This window comes from Carassius carassius, chromosome 28 (genome assembly GCF_963082965.1).
Source record: "Carassius carassius chromosome 28, fCarCar2.1, whole genome shotgun sequence".
Lineage (NCBI taxonomy): Eukaryota > Metazoa > Chordata > Actinopteri > Cypriniformes > Cyprinidae > Carassius > Carassius carassius.
The window spans coordinates 7,329,743-7,350,508 of record NC_081782.1 but is presented as its reverse complement, the minus strand read 5'-3'; the positions used below and the strand labels follow the sequence as shown (position 1 = coordinate 7,350,508).

General features: G+C 36.7%; 1 protein-coding gene across 2 annotated transcripts; it reads right to left on the bottom strand.

Annotated features, from left to right (window-relative positions):
* Positions 1 to 11: 11 nt before the first annotated feature.
* vwde (von Willebrand factor D and EGF domains) lies at positions 12 to 20,280 on the bottom strand. 2 transcript variants are annotated; one of them, XM_059514087.1, is made up of 32 exons: positions 19,871 to 20,280; positions 16,507 to 16,697; positions 16,172 to 16,403; positions 15,910 to 15,975; positions 14,663 to 14,895; positions 14,506 to 14,595; positions 14,294 to 14,423; positions 13,742 to 13,956; positions 12,736 to 12,809; positions 12,316 to 12,592; positions 11,972 to 12,168; positions 10,366 to 11,234; positions 9,347 to 9,483; positions 9,108 to 9,254; positions 8,915 to 9,019; positions 8,183 to 8,297; positions 7,544 to 7,794; positions 6,437 to 6,656; positions 4,871 to 5,008; positions 3,817 to 3,909; positions 3,561 to 3,704; positions 3,098 to 3,469; positions 2,552 to 2,647; positions 2,345 to 2,440; positions 2,145 to 2,240; positions 1,968 to 2,063; positions 1,443 to 1,538; positions 1,252 to 1,347; positions 1,022 to 1,117; positions 713 to 808; positions 502 to 599; positions 12 to 391 (listed from the first exon to the last, which is right to left on the bottom strand). In XM_059514087.1, exons 1-32 carry the CDS (start codon positions 19,947 to 19,949, stop codon positions 383 to 385), a joined length of 5,250 nt encoding a protein of 1,749 aa, XP_059370070.1. In that variant the 5' UTR covers positions 19,950 to 20,280; the 3' UTR covers positions 12 to 382. The 2 variants fall into 2 exon arrangements, with proteins under 2 accessions (XP_059370070.1, XP_059370069.1); XM_059514086.1 differs by lacking the exons at positions 15,910 to 15,975; positions 16,172 to 16,403; positions 16,507 to 16,697; positions 19,871 to 20,280 and having other exon boundaries at positions 13,742 to 13,968; positions 14,506 to 14,804.
* Positions 20,281 to 20,766: the final 486 nt, after the last annotated feature.

Below are 20,766 nucleotides of genomic sequence, written 5' to 3'. Positions count from 1 at the left end.
ATGACTCCAAATGTACTGAAGTTTTAATTTTATCTCTTCAAAAGCGATTTATAATATAACAGGAACATATTTTATTCATATTATAAAATGTGCACAGTGTAGTATATCACACACACACAAAATGAATCAAATAAAAAATGAAAATAATCATCGCTAGAGCCATGGAAGAGATTAAGACAAATACCCACATTCACATAGAGAAAAACACTCCTGAAATACTGTAGCAATCTTATGCAAGGGCTAATAAAAGTCTGTTTTTTTTTCTAATAGACATCCAATAAAAGTATCCTTCACTTTTAGGGCACTAATGCTAACATATGTATACACACACACCATTCATTTTTTACAGGGTGATAGAGCTGTCTTCAGTTTCAGATCTTCATCACCTAGTCTGTAAATACAAAGTTTAAAATCAGTTCATCTTTATGACCATAAATGTATGTACAAAGACCATTATAGAGATTAAATGAATAATGTCAATGCTTTTGGAGAAAGGCTTACTTTAGTACCACAGGAAGGTCCAGTGTAACCCTGACGGCAGTGACAGAAATTTGGAAACACACATCTCCCTCCATTGAGGCACGTTTGTTTACAGACAGCTGTTAGAATAAAGTAAAATAAACATTGATATTAAATTTATATTTAAACTAATATTCTAATATTCTTCAAGGCAAAGATCAAACTGTACCCTAACAGTAAGAATATGACTTACGAGTTTGGCACTGCAGACCCTCCCATCCAGCTGGACAGTGACATGTGTTCGGTCCCACGCACTCTCCACCATTCTTACATTTCTGTAAACATGCCGCTGAATATACACATACAGAAAACACTGCAAGTTATGTTGCAAAGACGGGGCTTTTGTAAACAGAAACTGGCACATATAGAACATATACTACAGTTTAACTGTTTAAGGTCAACTTTTGAACATTGGTAGTAGTATTACTATTTTTACTGTATTTTTGATAAAATAAATGCAGCCTTGGTGAGCATAAAAGGCTTCTTTTAATTTTGCTCTTACGGGTGTTGCAGATCTCTCCTCTCCAACCAGATGGACAGGAACAGGTGTTTGGACCGACACACTTTCCGTTGTTCATGCACATGGGGTCACACACACCTAAAAGCATTGCATAAACATGTCCGAACAGATTATATGATAGAACGCATGATGGATGTAGAAACAAATCGCAACAACAGAAAAGAAACAAACTGGATTCTTTAGAAAACGACTTGAGTTACAGTGACACTGACTTTTCTGGCATCTCTTCCCAGTGTATCCTTCAGGACAGGAGCACACGTTGTTTCTCATGCACTGGCCTCTGTTTTTACATGGTGGACTACACAGAGCTACAAAAAAATGACAAACATAAATAAAAATCACATAATTAAGGCCATTAATTAATTTTACAGTGTTATTACCATGGAATAACAATAGGTCGTACCTATCTGACACTGTGCACCATAGAAGCCACTAGGACAAGCACAGATGTTTGGTTTGATACAAGTTCCTCCATTTAAGCACAAAGGCTTACAGTCGGCTGAGAATGAAAACAACCAAGGAATTTATTCTAATCATGTTTAGTAAATGGATAGTCTACACAAAAATTTTAATTCTGTCTTCATTGACTGACCCATAAAGTGTGATGTTCCAAACCATGGAACATAAAAGAAAAGAATGTTGGTAACCATATAGTTTCAGTTCCCATTGACTTCCATTGCATTCTTTGTCCATACAACAGAAGTCAACAGAAACTGAAACTGTTTGGTTACCAACATTCTTTAAAATAATTTCCCTTATGTTACACCAAAGACAAAAGTCATACAGGTTTGGAACATTCTAAGTGTGAGTAAACAGAATTTTCATTTTTGTGTAGACTATGACTTTAATAAACATGATTTAAAATGAAGACAAGTTGAATTTTTTGGGGGTGAATATTTCAATACAATTTAAGAATGAAAAAGTGCACCTGAGTTACACGTTGGTCCATACCAGCCGGGCTTACACTTACAGACATCAGGTGACACACACTCACCGCCATTTTCACAATGTCTGTTACACACCACTAAGAAAACACAAAGGCAATGCCACACAATCATTATGAACAAAATTCTTTGTATTTAGAAATTTGAAAGTGTCTGCTCACTTGTTTCACATCTTGGCCCCACGTAGCCGTAAGGGCAAGTGCAGTAATTTCTGGACAAACAGCGGCCACCGTGTTGACACGGCGGATCACAGCTGGCTGAGAGACAAGATGTGTACATTTCTATAATATCCTCTGAAACCCTCAAAAAAACATGCATATTTTGTAAAGCTGTAAAGAAAATCATTAAGCAGAGAGTCTACCTTCCTCACAGGTGGGGCCGTTGTAGCCTGCAGGACATTCACACACATTGGGCTTCACACACTTTCCTTTGTTCTTGCAGTCCGGTCGGCACACGGCTGATGGAAGAAGACATAACTGGTGTGAGTTTGAAAGGATTCATAATAACAAGTCATAATTATAAATGAGTAATCAAATCTTTGAATGTCTGCCAAGCTAAATGAACTGACCGATGTGGCAGTTGTATCCAGTGTAACCCTCTTTACAGGTACAAGTGTTGGGCTGGGAGCACTCCATATTCTGACCACAAGGGTAACGGCACACAGCTACACACACACAGGCAATATTAATCATGTTAAAAATAATATTTTTCATTTTAGAAATTCATTATATTAATAATATTTTAAGGTCAAATTCGATGTAGCATTATGACCTTACTTTCAAGCAAAGTTAAGAATATTTTCTTTATCATTCATAAAATATTCATAAAATAATAAAACATTAAATACATGAAAAATATGAAAATAGATTGTATGCATCATGGTAGGCTGGATTTAAAGTACTGAATTTAATTTAATTTATTTTTATTGCCTTTTATATATATATATATATATATATATATATATATATATATATATATATATATATATATATATATATATATATATATATATATATTTTTTTTTTTTTTTATATATATAATTTTTTAGATATTTTTAGGAGCATCAACTATAATAATGAACAATATTTTTTATGCAGCATATAAGGCAGCTCACGTTTGCAGATAATTCCATTTCCTTTATAGCCGTGTGGACAGTTTCCACATCTGAAGGAGCCAGAGGAAGCCGCTTCACAAGATACTCCAGAGAAACACGGGGAGTCCGCACAGGTTCTGTTATCCTCAGCGTGTTCAGGGTTCAATTCTTCTTCATTCAGCTGCTCTCTACTTGAATTTGCTTTTGCATTCGTGTTGATCTGGTCTAGGATGTGTGTGGTGGTCTTCCTATCAACAGATGAGGTCCACTTTTTCCTAGGAGAAGATCGTTCAGCTCCAATAGGACGTTCAGATGACTTCCTAGTGGATGAGGGTGTGGCCAAAGAGGAAGTGACGTCAGAGAGCTTGTCACCCTTCCTGAATGGCGTCTGCCCTGTGGGACACTATGGGTTAGAAGGTCGAGCCTAAAGATTATGTATCCTGGTTTCTCTGTAAGAACGTTCATATAAAGAGAAGTAACTGACTGTTTGCGGTCCTTGATGAGCATGTTTGTCCATTGCCGCTGAGCCCAGGAGGACACGGACCACATATGTAACCAGCAGATGTGTATGTGCTCTCAAAGCACTGGACTCCAGGATAACATGGCCGACTGGCACATGGGCTCTGCCCTTCAGAGGGTACAGTATGTACATATTTACAATCATCACATACTAGCAAGTGAACAACTGACGCATTTTAGAGGTAAAAAAAATATAAAGTATAATTCGTTATTATTCCCACCTGGAAGAAGCTTGGGTTTGAAGGAGCTGAGGTTAACCTCACTTTCTGAAGTAATTCCAAGACTGTCTTCGTCAATTTCAACCACTGCCTTTTCTATATCAAAAAAAGAGATATGTCAATAATTTTAAGTCATATTGATATGAAAAATTATAACTGTGACATGAAAGGTCAATTTTTGACTCAGCCAGTTATGATTCATTATGACATATCATTTGACTTTTTATGTCACTTTTTAGTCAAAACTGTTTTGTCATAATTAACTGTCAAACTATTACTATATTTTTCATTGTTTCAACTTAATATCATGAGTTTAATATCAATTTCAAATTTTTATGTCATAATGGTTTTTGTCAATTTCAACTATTGTCACAATTTCTACTATTTGTCCATCTTGACTTTTTGTCTTAATTGTTTTAATGTCAATTATGACTTGCTGTTTTATCTCATAATTGTGACTTTGTATAATTAATAATTTTGACTTGGTATCTTATAATTGCATGTTTTTGTGTCATAATTATAGTTTACCAAAGCATTAATTTTTTTTTCTAATTTGCATAAACAGACTTCCACAGTATCAATCCTTCTGAATATTACTAGTCAGTCCCAAGATTCCTATACAAGTCACCACATTATTTATTGTACACAATATTAAAAGAGGTGTAAATTACTAGTCTTGGTGTAATATAAGGTTATCATTCCTTTCCAGCATTTACAAAATGGGGGTCACTTGAGAAAACCCAAGAATAGATTTTAATCTATTCTTTATATATAACACACCTGTACATATAAATTGGTCTATTTGTTTATTTATACATATACATGTGTATTTTATTAATCTAAGTTTACTTTTATTTTCTTATTATCTGTGTGTTATTGTTGTTGTCCTTATGTACTGAAGCTTTTTGTGTCAAAACACATTCCTTGTGTGTACATACTTGAACATACAGTACTTGGCAATAAAGCTCTTTCTGATTCTGAATCTTTTCTGCCTCTAAAGGAACTTTTTCAATGGACTATTTGACCATAAAAGTAAAAGTATAAGATATAAACGTACGGCTGCAGGTCTTTCCATCTCCAGTGAGGTGGTCAGGACAGGGTCCACAGAAGAATGAGCCCATCGTGTTTCTGCAAGAAACGCCTGGGTAACATGGAGCTGATAAGCATTCATCAATGTCCTCGTCGCAGATTACACCTGTAAAACATGCCAGCAGCACACTCTCTCATTTGTGTACAAGTAACTACTACACCCATATTATAATAGATCTGTAAGGATGAAAGAACCTGAGATACTTTGATCTCCTGAGAAACAGACAATACAAACATACACGGGCATCTTCAAGACACCTCACAGAGTGGAGGAGCAGGAGACCTCCTCCCCTTCTGCCTCTAATTTTAAATCCCTTCACCCATTCTTCCTTCTACTCAGTCTGCTCAAAATGATTACATGAAAATGTCAATGCAAGTGAACTAACAGTCATGTCTGGTATCATTTGAAATGTCTCAGTGCAACAGGTACTACGGTCTCAGTCTTACAAAAGTAGATTAGAAGATAATACAGATCTGAAGAGTCAAGAGATATCTTGATTACTGTGATGGGAGTGCCCTTTCCTAGGGTCCTCCATGTAAATTACCCTTTATTCCCTTTGAGTTGTAAAACCACCCAGACTTGGGACCTGAGTTAATGCAAATTCCAATTGTTAGTTCCTGTCTCCATCTCGGGGGATGTTTGTCTTGGTCTGAGGTATTTAAACGATTGCAGCAAGAGGATCAGGGCGATTTCTGTAGCCAGAAAGCCCGTAGTGTGTTGTGTGTCTCTTCACTTCATACTATGTATTTTCTAAGGTCAGGTATGCATATTTTACTTGTAGATTCATCTTTGAGAATTTGATGTTTTGTATTGATATGATTTGATGTGTTTCAATTGGATATGTAATTGGCAGAATACATATTTACCTTATGACTGATAATAAATTGTTACATTTGATTTTATTCTGTTTTACTCTGTAATTATTGACTCTAGTAGATTACGTTGAATCCTTGTTAGCAACATGAGCACCCGAATGAACAAGTTAATATAAACTAAAGAGGTGGTGCTAGCGCAGTGGATAAGACACATGTATTTGGTGTGAGAGACCCGGGTTCGAATCCACTGTGAGACACCAATGTGTCCCTGAGCAAGACACTTAACCCCTAGTTGCTCCAGAGGTGTGCGACCTCTGACATATGTGGCAATTGTAAGTCGCTTTGGATAAAAGCGTCAGCTAAGTGAATAAATGTAAATGTAAATGTAAAGAGTTTAACCAGACTAATCAAATGTCAGAAGAATAGGTCTACTAATTAAAAACAGACGTACAACCAATTTGCATTCCAACCTAAATTCGAGGTCATATTAAAATGGAGTCAGATTAAATAATAATACAGTGGAGTCAGATTAAATGATAAAATGGAGTCAGATTTGAATTTAACCTAAAATGAATAACTCTGTGCGCTGAAAGACCGAACACGCATGAAACCTTCATCCAGCACCGGATACCTTCCTTGGGCCGAGTGCCTGGACCTTACAGATCCACTTTTAAATTATTTATTTTTTAGGTGATCATATGTTTATAAGGTAATTGACCTGTAAGGCCCTCTGGACAGTGGCAGGTAAAGGAGTTCAGTCCATCCACACATGCTCCAGAGAAGCATGGGTTTGACCTGCAGTCATCCACATCAACTTCACACCTGTCCCCTTCCAGACCAGCAGGACAAACACACAGGTATTCCCCAGTCCCCGGGGGGAAGTTAATGTTGGTCACACAGGAAGCTCCATTCTCACAGTCACATGGGTGAACTGACACCTGAGAAACATAATATGAAACCACATAAATATTGTACTAAATATATATGCATTTACATTTACTAGCATCATTCAAACGTTTGGGGTTGAATTTTTTTTATTTTTATGTTTTTGAATTCTTTATTTAGTCTATGTTTGCAGGGGCTATATTTATTTAACTTTTGTAATTTTCAAAACGGTTTTTGTGAAATATTAGAAAATAGAAAGTTCAAAAGAACATTTATTTGAACCAGTAAACAGCTGTAACAATACTCTGTCAATTTAAATTGATTTAATGCAGCCTTGCTTACACTTTTTTATATATATGACAAGTGGTTTACATATGTAACTATTAAATATATAATTATTCTGATTATTTATTGGCAATATATACTGTATATGAAACTGTAATAATGATCTCGTGGGGAAGTCGTGGCCTAATGGTTAGAGAGTCGGACTCCCAATCGAAAGGTTGTGAGTTCGAGTCCCGGGCCGGCAGGAATTGTGGGGGAGTGCATGTACAGTTCTCTCTCCACCTTCAATACCACAACTTAGGTGCCCTTGAGCAAGGCATCGAACCCCCAACTGCTCCCCGGGCGCCGCAGCATAAATGGCTGCCCACTGCTCCGGGTGTGTGCTCACAGTGTGTGTGTGTGTTCACTGCTCTGTGTGTGTGCATTTCGGATGGGTTAAATGCAGAGCACAAATTCTGAGTATGGGTCACCATACTTGGCTGAATGTCACTTCACTCATCTAAGGATTCAGAAATGTTTTTGGAAACCATTTAGCACCCCCTTGTGGACACAAAACTGTATTTCCAGCAATCTATGGCATTCAGAATGAACTTTAGGACTTCAGGTGCATATTTGTGTAGAAGCAATATTTTACCAGATGGCCTCTAGATCTCACCTTCACCGCTGCACGTGTCTCTGCATTACAGTCATCAGTTACAGCCAGTTCAAAGGTCACTGGTTTGGTGGACAGAGCTTTCCAGATGAGCAGGCCAGCTGGAGAGAGAACGACATTTCTGGGTCCTGACTTGAGTGTGAAGAGAACCGCAGAACCCTCCGGATCAGTGGCTGAGAACTGATAGACAAAATCCTCTCCATAGAACGTCTTCAGACTGGACTGATCAGTGTGAAATACAGGTGGCTTGTTTTCTACAATCAAACACAGAACATCAGAACAAGGTGTATGGCAGGACTTTAACCAGACTTTATTTACATTGGAAAATACATAAAATATTATAAACAAACTGTATTTTCATCATTTATTTAACTTTTAAGTTTGTGATGTATAACTGCTGCAGAAGAGAGAAAACAGCATATTAAACTGTAAACTGTAAAAGTGTTTGAACAGCTTTAAAAAAATCAAACAGGAACAATTAATGGAAAAATATGACATAAGACTCAACAAGGATGCCTTTTTCTAATAGTAGAATATGAAAGTTCTCCAGCTTTAGGAAAAACCACCACTGAAAATACATCATTGCTCTAAAACTACAATATAGATTTTATGATCATTATTTTGAAATAAGACTGAACATACTCTCAGTAACCGACCAGCTGTGTGTGGAAAGATGCGGTCTGCATGTCAGACACGGGCTGCTCGGGCTGTGATCCCCCTCTCCGTAACACAGGCCATCAATATTACATGTTCTGTTCTAAAGAGATATTTAGGGAAAACTATTAAACTTGCAAACTATACAGACAAAACAATGTGCAACAAATATCATTATCATTCGATTTTTTTGTGGTTGCTTAAATCAGTTGCATGCTCATCTTAAGATTTCTTCCTGGATTTAACCATAGCGTGTGAGAGAGCCCCAGGTTTAGAAAAGTGAACAACGCTAGGTTTGTGGGCGACGTCTCTCCTTTTGACCTGAAATTATTTTGCTGTACATAATTACAAGGCTGAATGCTAAATTGTTTCCTGTATTTAAGAGACTGTGTATACATAAATGATGAACAGTGCATGTGAACACTTAAAAACGTGTACAGAATGTGAAGAAACACCATTTAACCAAATTACAAACAGATCACGTTGAAGACTTTTTTTGTCCCCTGCTGAGAAATGTAGTTTAATGGTTTCAGAAATGTAGCTACAGGTGAAACAAAGCAGATACAGTCTTTCAACAGTGTCTTATTCGGGACATCTAAATCTTTAATATGGACTTTATAATTGAATTTGGTGGTGATTTGTAATTATTGGGACTGGGACTTGACAATATAACCAGAGGCTTTGTATCAAGAGAAGTGAATGAGAATGGATAACACAGACCTTTAGTGAGCAGATAACCGAGGTGCTGACTGTACAAATCTGACAAGTGCCATCAAAAAGAGTCAGTATCTTTGCATTGCTGAAGCTGTGTCCCTCATTAGATACCTAGAAAACAAATAAACAGAGCATTTTCAACCAGTTTTGTTACAATGAATACACTTTAGTTTGTAACAGTAGTTCAGAGCTTAATGACTTTGATTTGCCAGCGTAGGACTGGTTGGTGAGCAGTGGTGGAGGATTGTGGGTCATCCACAGGGAGTTGGCACTCTAATGATGAGGAACTCTGGAAGGAGGCGGGCACCAATCGAGCATCATCCAAAGACCATTCACCGTCTACTATCTATGCAGGCAGAACATTATATATTCAAGCGAATAATATTTATATTTATGCCAAATTCGATGCTTGAGTGTAATGCTTGTGCAGTTTGTTACCTTTTCCTTCACCACTTCGCACTTGAGCTTGTATGACTTTTTAAAGCCTTGACCAAGAACCCTAACAGAGGAACAGACGCCATAACGGACATCACACAGTCCTCCATTCTCCAATTCTGTGATCTCTGGAGTCTCATCTGCATCAGGAAAACAGATTAACTGAAAAGCAGACTAAAAGCAAATGAAATGCAGGGCAAAATAAACTGCATCACCTTATATTTCCCCATATTCATATGCAAAACTAATTTAGTAAAATCCGGCCAAATTCAAGGCCATGCAGAACTAACCATTTTTATTATATTTATTTATTTGATTTTCATATTTGTTGTCCTCTTGAGACTAGTTTTAATTGTTAGATTGAGGAACTGATGCACAAAATATCCATTAACTTAAAAAAATTCAAAATCATGATTTTGTGGGTAATGCATGAAGAGAATTATAATTTTTAGATTCTGTAACTGGTCTCAACTATTTCGTTTGTCTATATATATATATATATATATATATATATATATATTTTTTTTTTATTGTTATTATTATTAAAGTAAACTAAGACAATAAAAAAAAGAAAAAAAATTCTAAACAAAGCAAGAAATTCTGTCTTGGCAACTAACCAAAATAAAATAAGTTAAAGTTGAAGTACTAAAAGTACTATAATAATCAATAAAGAATTACTAAAATTAAACTTAAGTTAAAGCTAAATTAAACAAAAAAATAAATAAAATAAAATAAACAGAATACTGAAATAAAGACAAACGCATAAAAATATACTAAATATCAAGTAAAACCAATTCAAAATAATAATAAATTATAAAGTACTATGAACACTAAAATAATATATTTTACATTTTTATAAGTACTAATAAAAAATTCCATGCTGCCTCTCAATATGAGTTCCTATGCATATGCAAGCTGCATGCATCATAATTATATATATAAAATATGTTGTTACAATTCATTTTACATGGAGTATAAGTTCAATTATATCAACTCCACATATACTGTACAGACAGACTCACCAGACACCTGGCTACAATCATAAGATCCAAACCCAGGGAAGCACGAGCAGCCCCACTCTGTGCACTGTCCGTTCCCGCTACACAAGCTCGGGCACCTAAGGGAGGCCAGAATGTCCTGGTTTTCCTTCCTCCTGCCAACATCCTCTACCACCCTCCTCTCACACTCATTCTCCAGGAGGGGCATGGTGGCTCCTATCCAGGTCTGATCATCCTTCAGTTGTTGGTCTAATAAACACATTTCCAATGCCTGCTCCAAAATCTCACCCAGGAGATGCCCACAACCCAACCCCACCGTGGAGTTCCTCAGGGTTCCCTCGCAGAGCCACCGAGCCTTGGATTCGGTCAGGCCTGACTCAGTGGGCCAGGATGGTACCAGTGGTTTAGGTGAATTCAATGAAGAATGGTCCTCTGGGAAATTATACGTGGACTCCTCAAGGTCTGGTTGTTTGGGAGATGATCTGGAGCTTCGGCTTGGGACACGTCTCCGAGTTTGGGATCTCTGTGGGTTTACGACACGTCTTTGACTCTGGGATCTTTGGGGATTCATAACGCGTCTCTGAATTTGGGATCTCTGAGTGTTTTTTCTGCTTTGCTGTGCTGGGCGGTAGTGCGTCGGTCTGCGGGGAGGGATAGACGTCTCTCTATGAAGTTGCGCAGACTTCATGTACTCAGCTGTTACGTCCAGTGTAGGGATGATGGAGGGAGATTGGATGCGGGTAGAGGAAGAACACTTGGCGGAAACAGTGGACTGAGGAGATGCTCCGCTGGATGATTGCGGTTTCTCTTGTTGACATTGGCAGTACTCAGGAAGACTGGAGTTGCTTTCATAGATGGGGATCTTGTCAAACAAGCTAGTACTGGGTGTCAACCTGGTGTTTAGGAAGCACAATAAATCAACACCATATTGTTTTTTTTTATTAATATATATTGTATATACATTTTTTTTAAATAAATTAGTACTTATTATTCAGCAAGGATGCATCAAATTGATCAAAGGGGAAAGTTAAGACATTCAAAATGTTACAAAGGATAGAAATAAAGAATACTAAGAAAAAAAGTAGCATAAATGTTTAAGAAAAAAATTATTAATTACCAAAATAGCATATTAGAATGACTTCTGAAGGATCATGTGACTATAAAGCTAAATATTCAGCTTCGTCATCATATGAATAAATGACTTTTTAAAACATGTTAAAATAGAAAGCAGTTACCTTGAAAGTTAATGATATTTCACAATATTACAATCGTTACTGTAAGTCTAATCAAATAAATGCAGCCTTGCTGAGCATAAAAGACTTTAAAATAAATAAATAAAAACACTAACAATTTAATAGCACTGTTAAATGCAAATATATAAATACTTATAATATTATGAGGGCTTAATTTATTTGCAGCTTTTACATTTTATTTATTTATTTTTTAAATATTAGCTTTATTTAGAATAATAATAAAATAGATTTTAATTTTAGTATTGGTGCATCCCTAAAAAGAATCTAAGGCAAGCATCACTAAAACTATACTTCACACTTACAGTTATGAATTTAAATGAACCCCAAGAACTAAATATTAATCATCTATTGAACTAATTAAGCATGGCAAGCCTCACCTCCATGCATTGATAAAAGAAGTGCTGTCCTCCACAGACTGTCCTCCCTCTTTGTGGTAGTCATTCATTGGCTTTCCATCAAAAGTTCCACACAGGCCTTCAGTGTGGCCTTGATCAGAGCCTGGGGCCCTTACAGTCAGACTCATTCCCCAGTCGGCCACATCCACACGCACAAATGCCCCAGACAAGAATGTAATCTGAACAACAACAACAAAAAGTTTACATTGATTATTTATACTTAGTAATGCAACTCTACTATCTTGAACATGTTCTAGTTATCATATTTTCTCAGACTTTACAAAATAATCACAAATAGTTACTAATATACAACCAGTATCACTCACAGTGACTTTGCGGCCTTGGTAGGACTCAGTGACACGGATTCCACTCTTTAGCAGGTCCCCGTTCTTCACAGAGAGGCGTGGCTTTGTCTCTCCCACCAGTCCGTTACACATGTCATAAGTAACAACATAACCACCATCCCAGGCCGCAAATCCACAGACACACGAGGTGGGATGGGCAGTCATACCGGCACATTCCCACTGTCTCACATGCACCTCAAACGGCCGAGCAGTGCTCCTGTACAGCACAAAGGTGCCTATCTGGTAATTATCATACCTCCTGTGAACAAACAATATTATATGCAATTCTCACTGCATTTGCATTGAAAAGTGTTCAGTGCACAGCAAAACATGGGTTTGATATATTAACTTTTATTATTTGACTACATTTTGATTGTAGAGCTAGTAATATTTAGCTATTACCTGCCATCAAATGTGATGATGTGGGGGTCCGTAAAAGTGTAACAGTGAGCAGACGGAACGTCCTTTACTAGAATCTGAGAGGATGAACAGAAGAACATCTTCTATATATATATATATATACACACACCGTATTTTCCGGACTATAAGTCGCACTTTTTTTCATAGTTTGGCTGGTCCTGCGATCAGGTGCGACTTATTTATCTAAATTAATTTGACATGAACCAACAGATATGAACTAAGAGACATGAACCGAGAGAAAAAAATTACCGTCTACAGCCGCGAGAGGGTGCTCTATGCTGCTCAGTGCTCCTGTAGCCTACCCCTGAAAACATAGAGCGCCCTCTCGTGGCTGGAGACGGTTATGTTTTCTCTTGGTTCAAAATAAATGCGACTTAAAGTCCAGTGCGACTTATATATGTTTTTTTCCTCATCATGACATATTTTTGGACTGATGGGACTTATACTCCGGTGCGACTTATAGTCCGAAAAATACGGGGTACACATATATATATATATATATATATATATATATATATATATATATATATATATATATAAACACGCACACACACACACACACACAGCATGTGTATATATGTGTGTGTGTGTCTATATAATAATATTCACTTTTTGTTTTAGATTTTTTTAATACATAATATTATATTTTTTATTTTCTGGACTCACTTTTATTTTAGTTAAAGATTTTACAATTTCGTTGTCTTTTTGTCATTTTTGTTAGTTTTCTGTTAATACGTCTATCGCTTTGATTTATTTGTTTTAGTTTATTTAGTTTTAATACTTCAAGTTAAACTAAACAAAAATGAGAAATATCTTGAAATTATTTTTTATATTTTATTTCAGTTAACATTTATTGCAAGTAACAAAATGGCTTTTTTTTATGATTTTAGTTTTAGGTATCCATAATAACCCTGGCTTACAAGTATATATACAGTATATCCGTAAACCATATACTTAACTATTGCATATATAATCCAAGTTGGCCCACCTGCACACTTTGAGGTGTGTAGCCGTTCCACAGGAAGTTGGTGCTGATTATGGGTTTGATGTGTATTTCTGTGCTTCTGTCTCCATCATTCCATATATCAGTAACTGCAGTGTAGTGCACAGATGCCTGACTGCAGACTCCATTATGACATGGGGTTTGAGACAGCTCCACCTCACAGGAGGACAGGACTAAATCAACGCCGAGGCCCTTCTCATCTGGAGACAAATCTTTAACATTTTATTAATATATAGAACAAAATATTACAAGTTTGATAAAAAATATGAATTTCACAAAACCTATGTCCCACAATCTAAAGATATTTTTTTCTCATTATTGAATAAAAAGCAGACAAAAACATACTGAAATTGTTTTAAATTCAAATGAGAACATATTAAAAACAAATACTCAAAAACAAATCATTAAAACAAATACTATAATGAAAAAATAAATATTGTAATATTTGCACATACAGTAATGATAAAAGGATTCTGATGGTCTAAAATTAAGGCAAAATATAATTTATTATCTTTAAATATTTTTTATTGACTCCACCTTGATTACTAGTGGTAAGATGCAAAGGCAAAGTGCATCTCTCTGAGGAACATGGTAAAGGTACTGTGCTCTCCACTATCAGTTCATACTCTCTCCCATCTTCTGAAATAGAGACAGCTTGTGGTTTCATCTGGAAAACATACATACAAATATAATAAGTCTAGTAAAAATCATATCTTTTATGCATTATATCCTCAAGAACTGAGACATACTTGGATCCCTGCGTAAAACTCTTCACTCTCCACTGGAAGGCTTAGCATATCGGGAGACTCCAGAAAAAAACTAGTGCAGGTGCAATGGATCTGAGACACAAAATATATAATCAATATGAATTTTAATAAATGTGAATACGTAATACAAAGTGGGTACCCTGTCTCCCAGTCGCAGGTTAATTCCATCCAGCTCAATAAAAGCAAAGGTCTCTATTGTAGTGTCTTTCCTGAGCTCTTCTCTGGTGCCCTCGGGTGAGAGTCGCCACCATGTCACCACATATCCCAGAGAGCTGTTCCCACTACTGTCAGCAAACACACACTTCAGGAACACACTGCTTCCGGAGAGCTCAGCAACTATCAGAGGTATTGCAGAAGAGGGGGGCTGCAGTTCTGAGGGAGAATTGACAAATACTGTACTTCAAAAATCAAATACAAGTAATATGTACTTCAAACAATATATATTTTCGATTTCTTAATTATAGAAATACATTCGTATTAATATATTTCGAGCTAAAATTAAAGCCATTCTCAGTGAAACCGAAAATGCTAACTAATTTTGGTTACCTCTAAAACTGCCTTGAGACAAACGTGACTTCAGACTATGCTGTTACGAATCAAAAGAGTTTCACCAGAGTGAATTTGGAGCACATTAAAGCCATTCTGTGTGAAACAGAGCAGGGTAGCAGGTTTTGGTTTAATGCTGCCTTTTTGGATTTAGTGACTCTGCTGTATGTCTGTAGCTGTTGATAAAAAAATCTAAATACTTTTTAGGGTATACTTTATATGGAGTTTAGACATCACGAGAGTACATTTGGTAAAGGATTTCAGCAATCTCTAAGACTGCCATGTCAGATTTGGTGACCCTGCTGTATGTCTGTAGCTTTTCACATCAGCCCAAAATACTGAATGGCATTCTAACTGAAATAGAAAATGTTTGGTGCCACTCCAGCTTTAAAACAACAAACGAGTGACCCAAGACCTAGATTTCAGGCCAAACTCTTAATCATCTATGAAAACTTCAGTTTCATTTTTATGAAGTCTGATGAAGGGGGCACAGCTGAAGTAAGTGTTTTGAAGGGTTTCACTAAAGAAAAGTGGGTTAGAGACTCTGGAGAGGCATTACTCCAAGTGGAAACACAAAAACAACATCAAAAATACATTAACTTCTGCTAGAGTCGTTAACAGGAGAAGACGGGGGTAGAAACATTCCAAATCATTACCAACTCTAAATTGTTTTGATGCATGCGTGAAAAGAGAACTTTAACCTTCTATTTACTGTATTTCAAGATGCAATGATACAGCAACCTCTGGAAAATCATTTTGTGAGTCATTCCATATTAATGTGTTTGCTTAGATTACATATTTTTGAAGATGCATATTGCTAGACAGATCTGGACTGAATACCACTGCAAGTTCCATCTATATTCCTCTGTCTCCCATCACAGCTGGTTTGGTTGGAGTCGGATATCTCTGTGAATATAATAAAACTTCATGAAGTATCTTTTTCTGAACCCTGTTGCTTTTTAAACACTACCAAACTTTAAAAAAAAAGTGATTTTTGGATGATTTCACAGACTTTAGGATGCATGTTCCAGAACCAAAGGATAATTATACTAACAAAGTGAATCTCACAATTTCAGACACTCTTTGAGGTTCATTGACTTGCCTTCAGTGCAATATCCCATGCATCCTTGTGTTGGTTGGAGCAAGTACACATAAAAGTCCCCGCAATTGCGGACGGTGACAGGCAGGCGAAAAAGACAGCAGTCTTTACTAGCACTTCCAAGGAACTGCCAGGTAGCGCAGGCTGTCATCTGCTTCACCTCTAGAGGGTGAGGTAGAGTCTCTCCTTCGGCCAGGGACAGCCACACTGGGGCTTGTGTTCCACACTGATTCACCTGTATGGGTAACCGTCATATAGAAACATCGGTTGTAAGTCGTAACATAAAGAAGACATTGTTCAGCAGGCTGGACCGATTACACAGATGCAGTGTACTGTACCTCCACACATTTGGTGGGCATACGGGCCGGCTTATCAAAGATCTGGAACTGATACCATCCAGGAGAGAGTGAATGATCACAAACGAGCTCCTGCAGGGCAGACTGGAGCAGCTGCTGGGAGCTGAACCTGGTGCTTCGGTACGGGCTCTGAAGAATAGTATAACCCCCACGACTGCATTCAGGGATTTCCACTATAAAAATACAAACAATCACATACTTAGTGTTGCTCAAAAATACACAAAATACAAAATGCCAGTACAAGAGCACTGTCTGAGACAATACAATTAAATGAATGAGAAAAATCTGATCTTAATTAAAAACTTCTTAAAAGTCTGGGGTTGGAAAATTAAGATTTGTTTTATGTTTTTAAAAGAAGTCTATTATGCTCACCATATATTTGATTAAAAATACAGTAAATATAGGAAAATATTATGACAATTTGAAAACTGCTTTATTTATTCCTGTGATGGCTTGCAGTAGCTGAATTTTCCTTGATCCTTTACAAATCATTCTAATTTGTGGATTTGGCGCTCAAGGAACATGTCTTATTATCTATGTTGATTGATAATTATTTGATTAATAGAGAGTTGAAAAGTTTTAAAGGGGTCATATGATGCGGTTTCATTTTTCCTTTCTCATTGGAGTGTTACAAACTCTTGGTGCATGAAGAAGATCTGTAAAGCTGCAAAGACTAAAGTCTCAAATCCAGAGATATTCTTTATCAAAGTTAAGACTCTGCCACCCCTCCTAAAATGGCTCATTCTAACACACCCCCACATGTCTACATCATTATGTGGAAATATTTGTGTAATGCCACCCAAATGTTCACGCAAAGAAAGAAGGCGTGGTTCCAGTAACCGCAGTTAGCGTAGAAGCAGCCATGTCAGGGAGATGCTGTGTGTATCTACTGTAGGTGAAAGCAAAAGCACTTTAAGGACAAGAACTCCAAGGCACTCGAATTGTAGTGAAAAGTTAAAAAGCCTTTATTGCATCACTGGCTTTATACGTTAAAACTCTTTTGGTGAGAGGTATATCTACGCTTTGCGGCTACATGCCTTCATAAGGGTGTGTGTAACCAGCATCATCTCAGTTCATTTACATTTATTCACTTAGCTGACGCTTTTATCCAAAGCGACTTACAATTGCCACATATGTCAGAGGTCGCACACCTCTGGAGCAACTAGGGGTTAAGTGTCTTGCTCAGGGACACATTGGTGTCTCACAGTGGATTCGAACCCGGGTCTCTCACACCAAAGACATGTGTCTTATCCACTGCGCTAGCACCACCCCAATAAAATAGTGAAAGTGAAGTGACATTCAGCCAAGTATGGTGACCCATACTCAGAATTTGTGCTCTGCATTTAACCCATCCGAAGTGCACACACACAGAGCAGTGAACACACACACACACTGTGAGCACACACCCGGAGCAGTGGGCAGCCATTTATGCTGCGGCGCCCGGGGAGCAGTTGGGGGTTCGATGCCTTGCTCAAGGGCACCTAAGTCGTGGTATTGAAGGTGGAGAGAGAACTGTACATGCACCCCCAACCTCAATTCCTGCCAGCCCGGGACTCGAACTCACAACCTTTCGATTGGGAGTCCGACTCTCTAACCATTAGGCCACGACTTTCCCAGTTCATTTAACAGCAGTTAATTATTCAAATTAAAAACACCTGGTCACTCTATGTAAAGCAGCTAGAAGAAAGAAACACATTTCAAAGAGCAAGTCTCACACAATAAAATAGGGGAAAAAAAATTATTTTAATTTTTGTAATAATTGTTTTTTCATGTAGCCGCAACGCGTAGATGTTCCTCTCACCAAAAGATTTTTAACGTATAAAGCCAGTGATGCAAGAAAGGCTTTTTAACTTTTCAGCTTTGAATCAGCTACTGTAAGTATGTTTTGTTATTAGTTTAAGTATAACAGGGGAGACGCACAGTGGAGTCAGCTGTCTTAACCGTCCATGGTTTGTGTACTGCAAACACATACGAGCTTTATCACTGTGTTTGTCACACCACTCCGTTCTTCTTTCAGGTTTGAACTGACGGTAAAACTAAGGAAATTATTAACTGTCTTTACATTTATTTTTTAAAGATTAATCTCGCTATTATGTAAAGGGGCGTTACATTTGCGACAAGTGCTTGCAGTGTTCGGCCAATCACAATGCACTGGGTCAGCTGGCCAATCAGAGCATATTTGCTTGTCCAAAGCAGGGACTTAAACGATGCGTTTGAGAGAGGCGGACCATAAAGGACCTACAATAATCTACAGTATTTAAAAAAATAATGTGTTTTTTGAACATTAAACCATGTCAACATATTCTGTTACACCAAATACACAAAATAATGATCTTTTTTTTTAAGCATCATATGACCCCTTTAAAGAAAGTACAAATTCTTTTAGATTTTTGAATACTGAATGGTTATGAAGGTAAAATATGTTTTGCACACTTTTTGTCACAAAAATTTAACAAAATTACATGAATGTCATTAAATAAAAAAAACATCAAACCAAATGGCACCTGCAAATGAAAGACACTCCTTTCTCAGAACTTGTTTAAATTTCAAAGCAAATGTATCAGGTAACTTGAAATTATTTTTTTCATGTTTTGTGTGTTATTTGGCAATAGAAATAGAAGACAGGACACAAATGACAAGCCAGGCTCAGCGGCAAAGACAACATGCTGCTTGAACATCCAAGATGAAAGATGCTGAAAGAGCCAAGTATTTTTTCTTTCTATATAGCTATATTTACTCTACGACTTGGATGTGTTGTGCAAACAGTGAAAATCTCGGAACCCAGGTATGAATATATTGTTGTAACTGCCTAAACTAAAACTAAAACTAAACAGGAAAAACTTCTGGTAAGATGCATCAGTGTGAATAAAACTGGGTAAACTGAAATAAAATTAAATTGGGTCACCGTAAACGGAAGTAACTGCTTTGCATGCATGACATGGCAGGTCATGTGATGTCAACAAGGCGAGGAGGCGACCCGCTCCTTGTAAAATAAAACAGATTTTTTTTTAAGACTGAAATGTCTTCAGTCTTCATCTCATGTGAATGTAGCTTCATAATTTTACTAATATTTCTCAAAATTATCACTGATTTATTTTTTGAGTAAAACTTTTTTAATTAGCAAACAATGTAGGCTACTGAGGCCACCTTTAAGTAATCATACAATGTAATTAATAAATATATATATTATATAATCACTTATATGATTTATTAAAAAATAAATATAATTTTCTAATTCGAATAAATTACTCTCGTTGCTCTCAGAAATAAGGCAGCCAAAACTGTTTCCCAAAAATCTACGTAACCATAACTAAGTCCAAGGCAGAATGTTTATCGATCGACTTACCTTTCTGACAACTGACAGTTTTGTTTAAAATTATAAATATAAAAGCGATGAAATACTCCACACAGATGTTTTGACGCATTTCCGTCTCTTATAAGCTCTTTAGAAAACCTCTAAGAGCGTGTCCAAAGCAATAACACAATCAAGATTAATATCCCCAACGATATGTCGCGAAATGAAAGCTGGTAAAAAGGAATATTTGATATGTCGTCAGCGCTTTTTAGGCGAACAGCGAGTGTTTCATGGGCTCCTGTCCAGACCACACACACCTCCTCCCGTTGGAGCAACTGTCCCATTCTGCAGTCTTCGCTTAATATTTCACACATACTCTACATACTTTAATCCTAACATTTTCAGTTAAATATACCAATAAAAAGTGTACTGAAGTGTGTTGATATGACTATGATGGATGTGTAAACAACGTCTGGTGAATGTGGCATTTCCTCAACTACGAATAATTCTGGCGCGAATAAAACTCTTTTTAAGTGTAGCTACTTGTTTAAAAGTAAAGAGTAGGCTACTTGTATAATGAAAAATAGGCTATGCTTGAGATGAAATGAGACGAGATATTTTTGATATTTATTTATTACAATACGTATATTTAAATAGTCTACGTATTTATTTTCTACCAAGCTTTATAATAGTCTACAATGAAAAACATACAACAAATGAAATTAGAGGTAGCAAGACAAGTGAGTCTGTCATTTTCACCACAAGATAAATATAGCTTAATAGAACATTTTAGATGTAGTGCAAATGTCTGTGACTTTTGTTTATTGTTAGTAAAGCATTTTCAAAAGAGTTTTCTAAAAGTCCACAGGGCTAGAAGTGCCCACAGATAACTAAATTAATTTTATTGTCCAGTGATTTGCAGAAATAATCTTCCTTCCGGTCTGGAT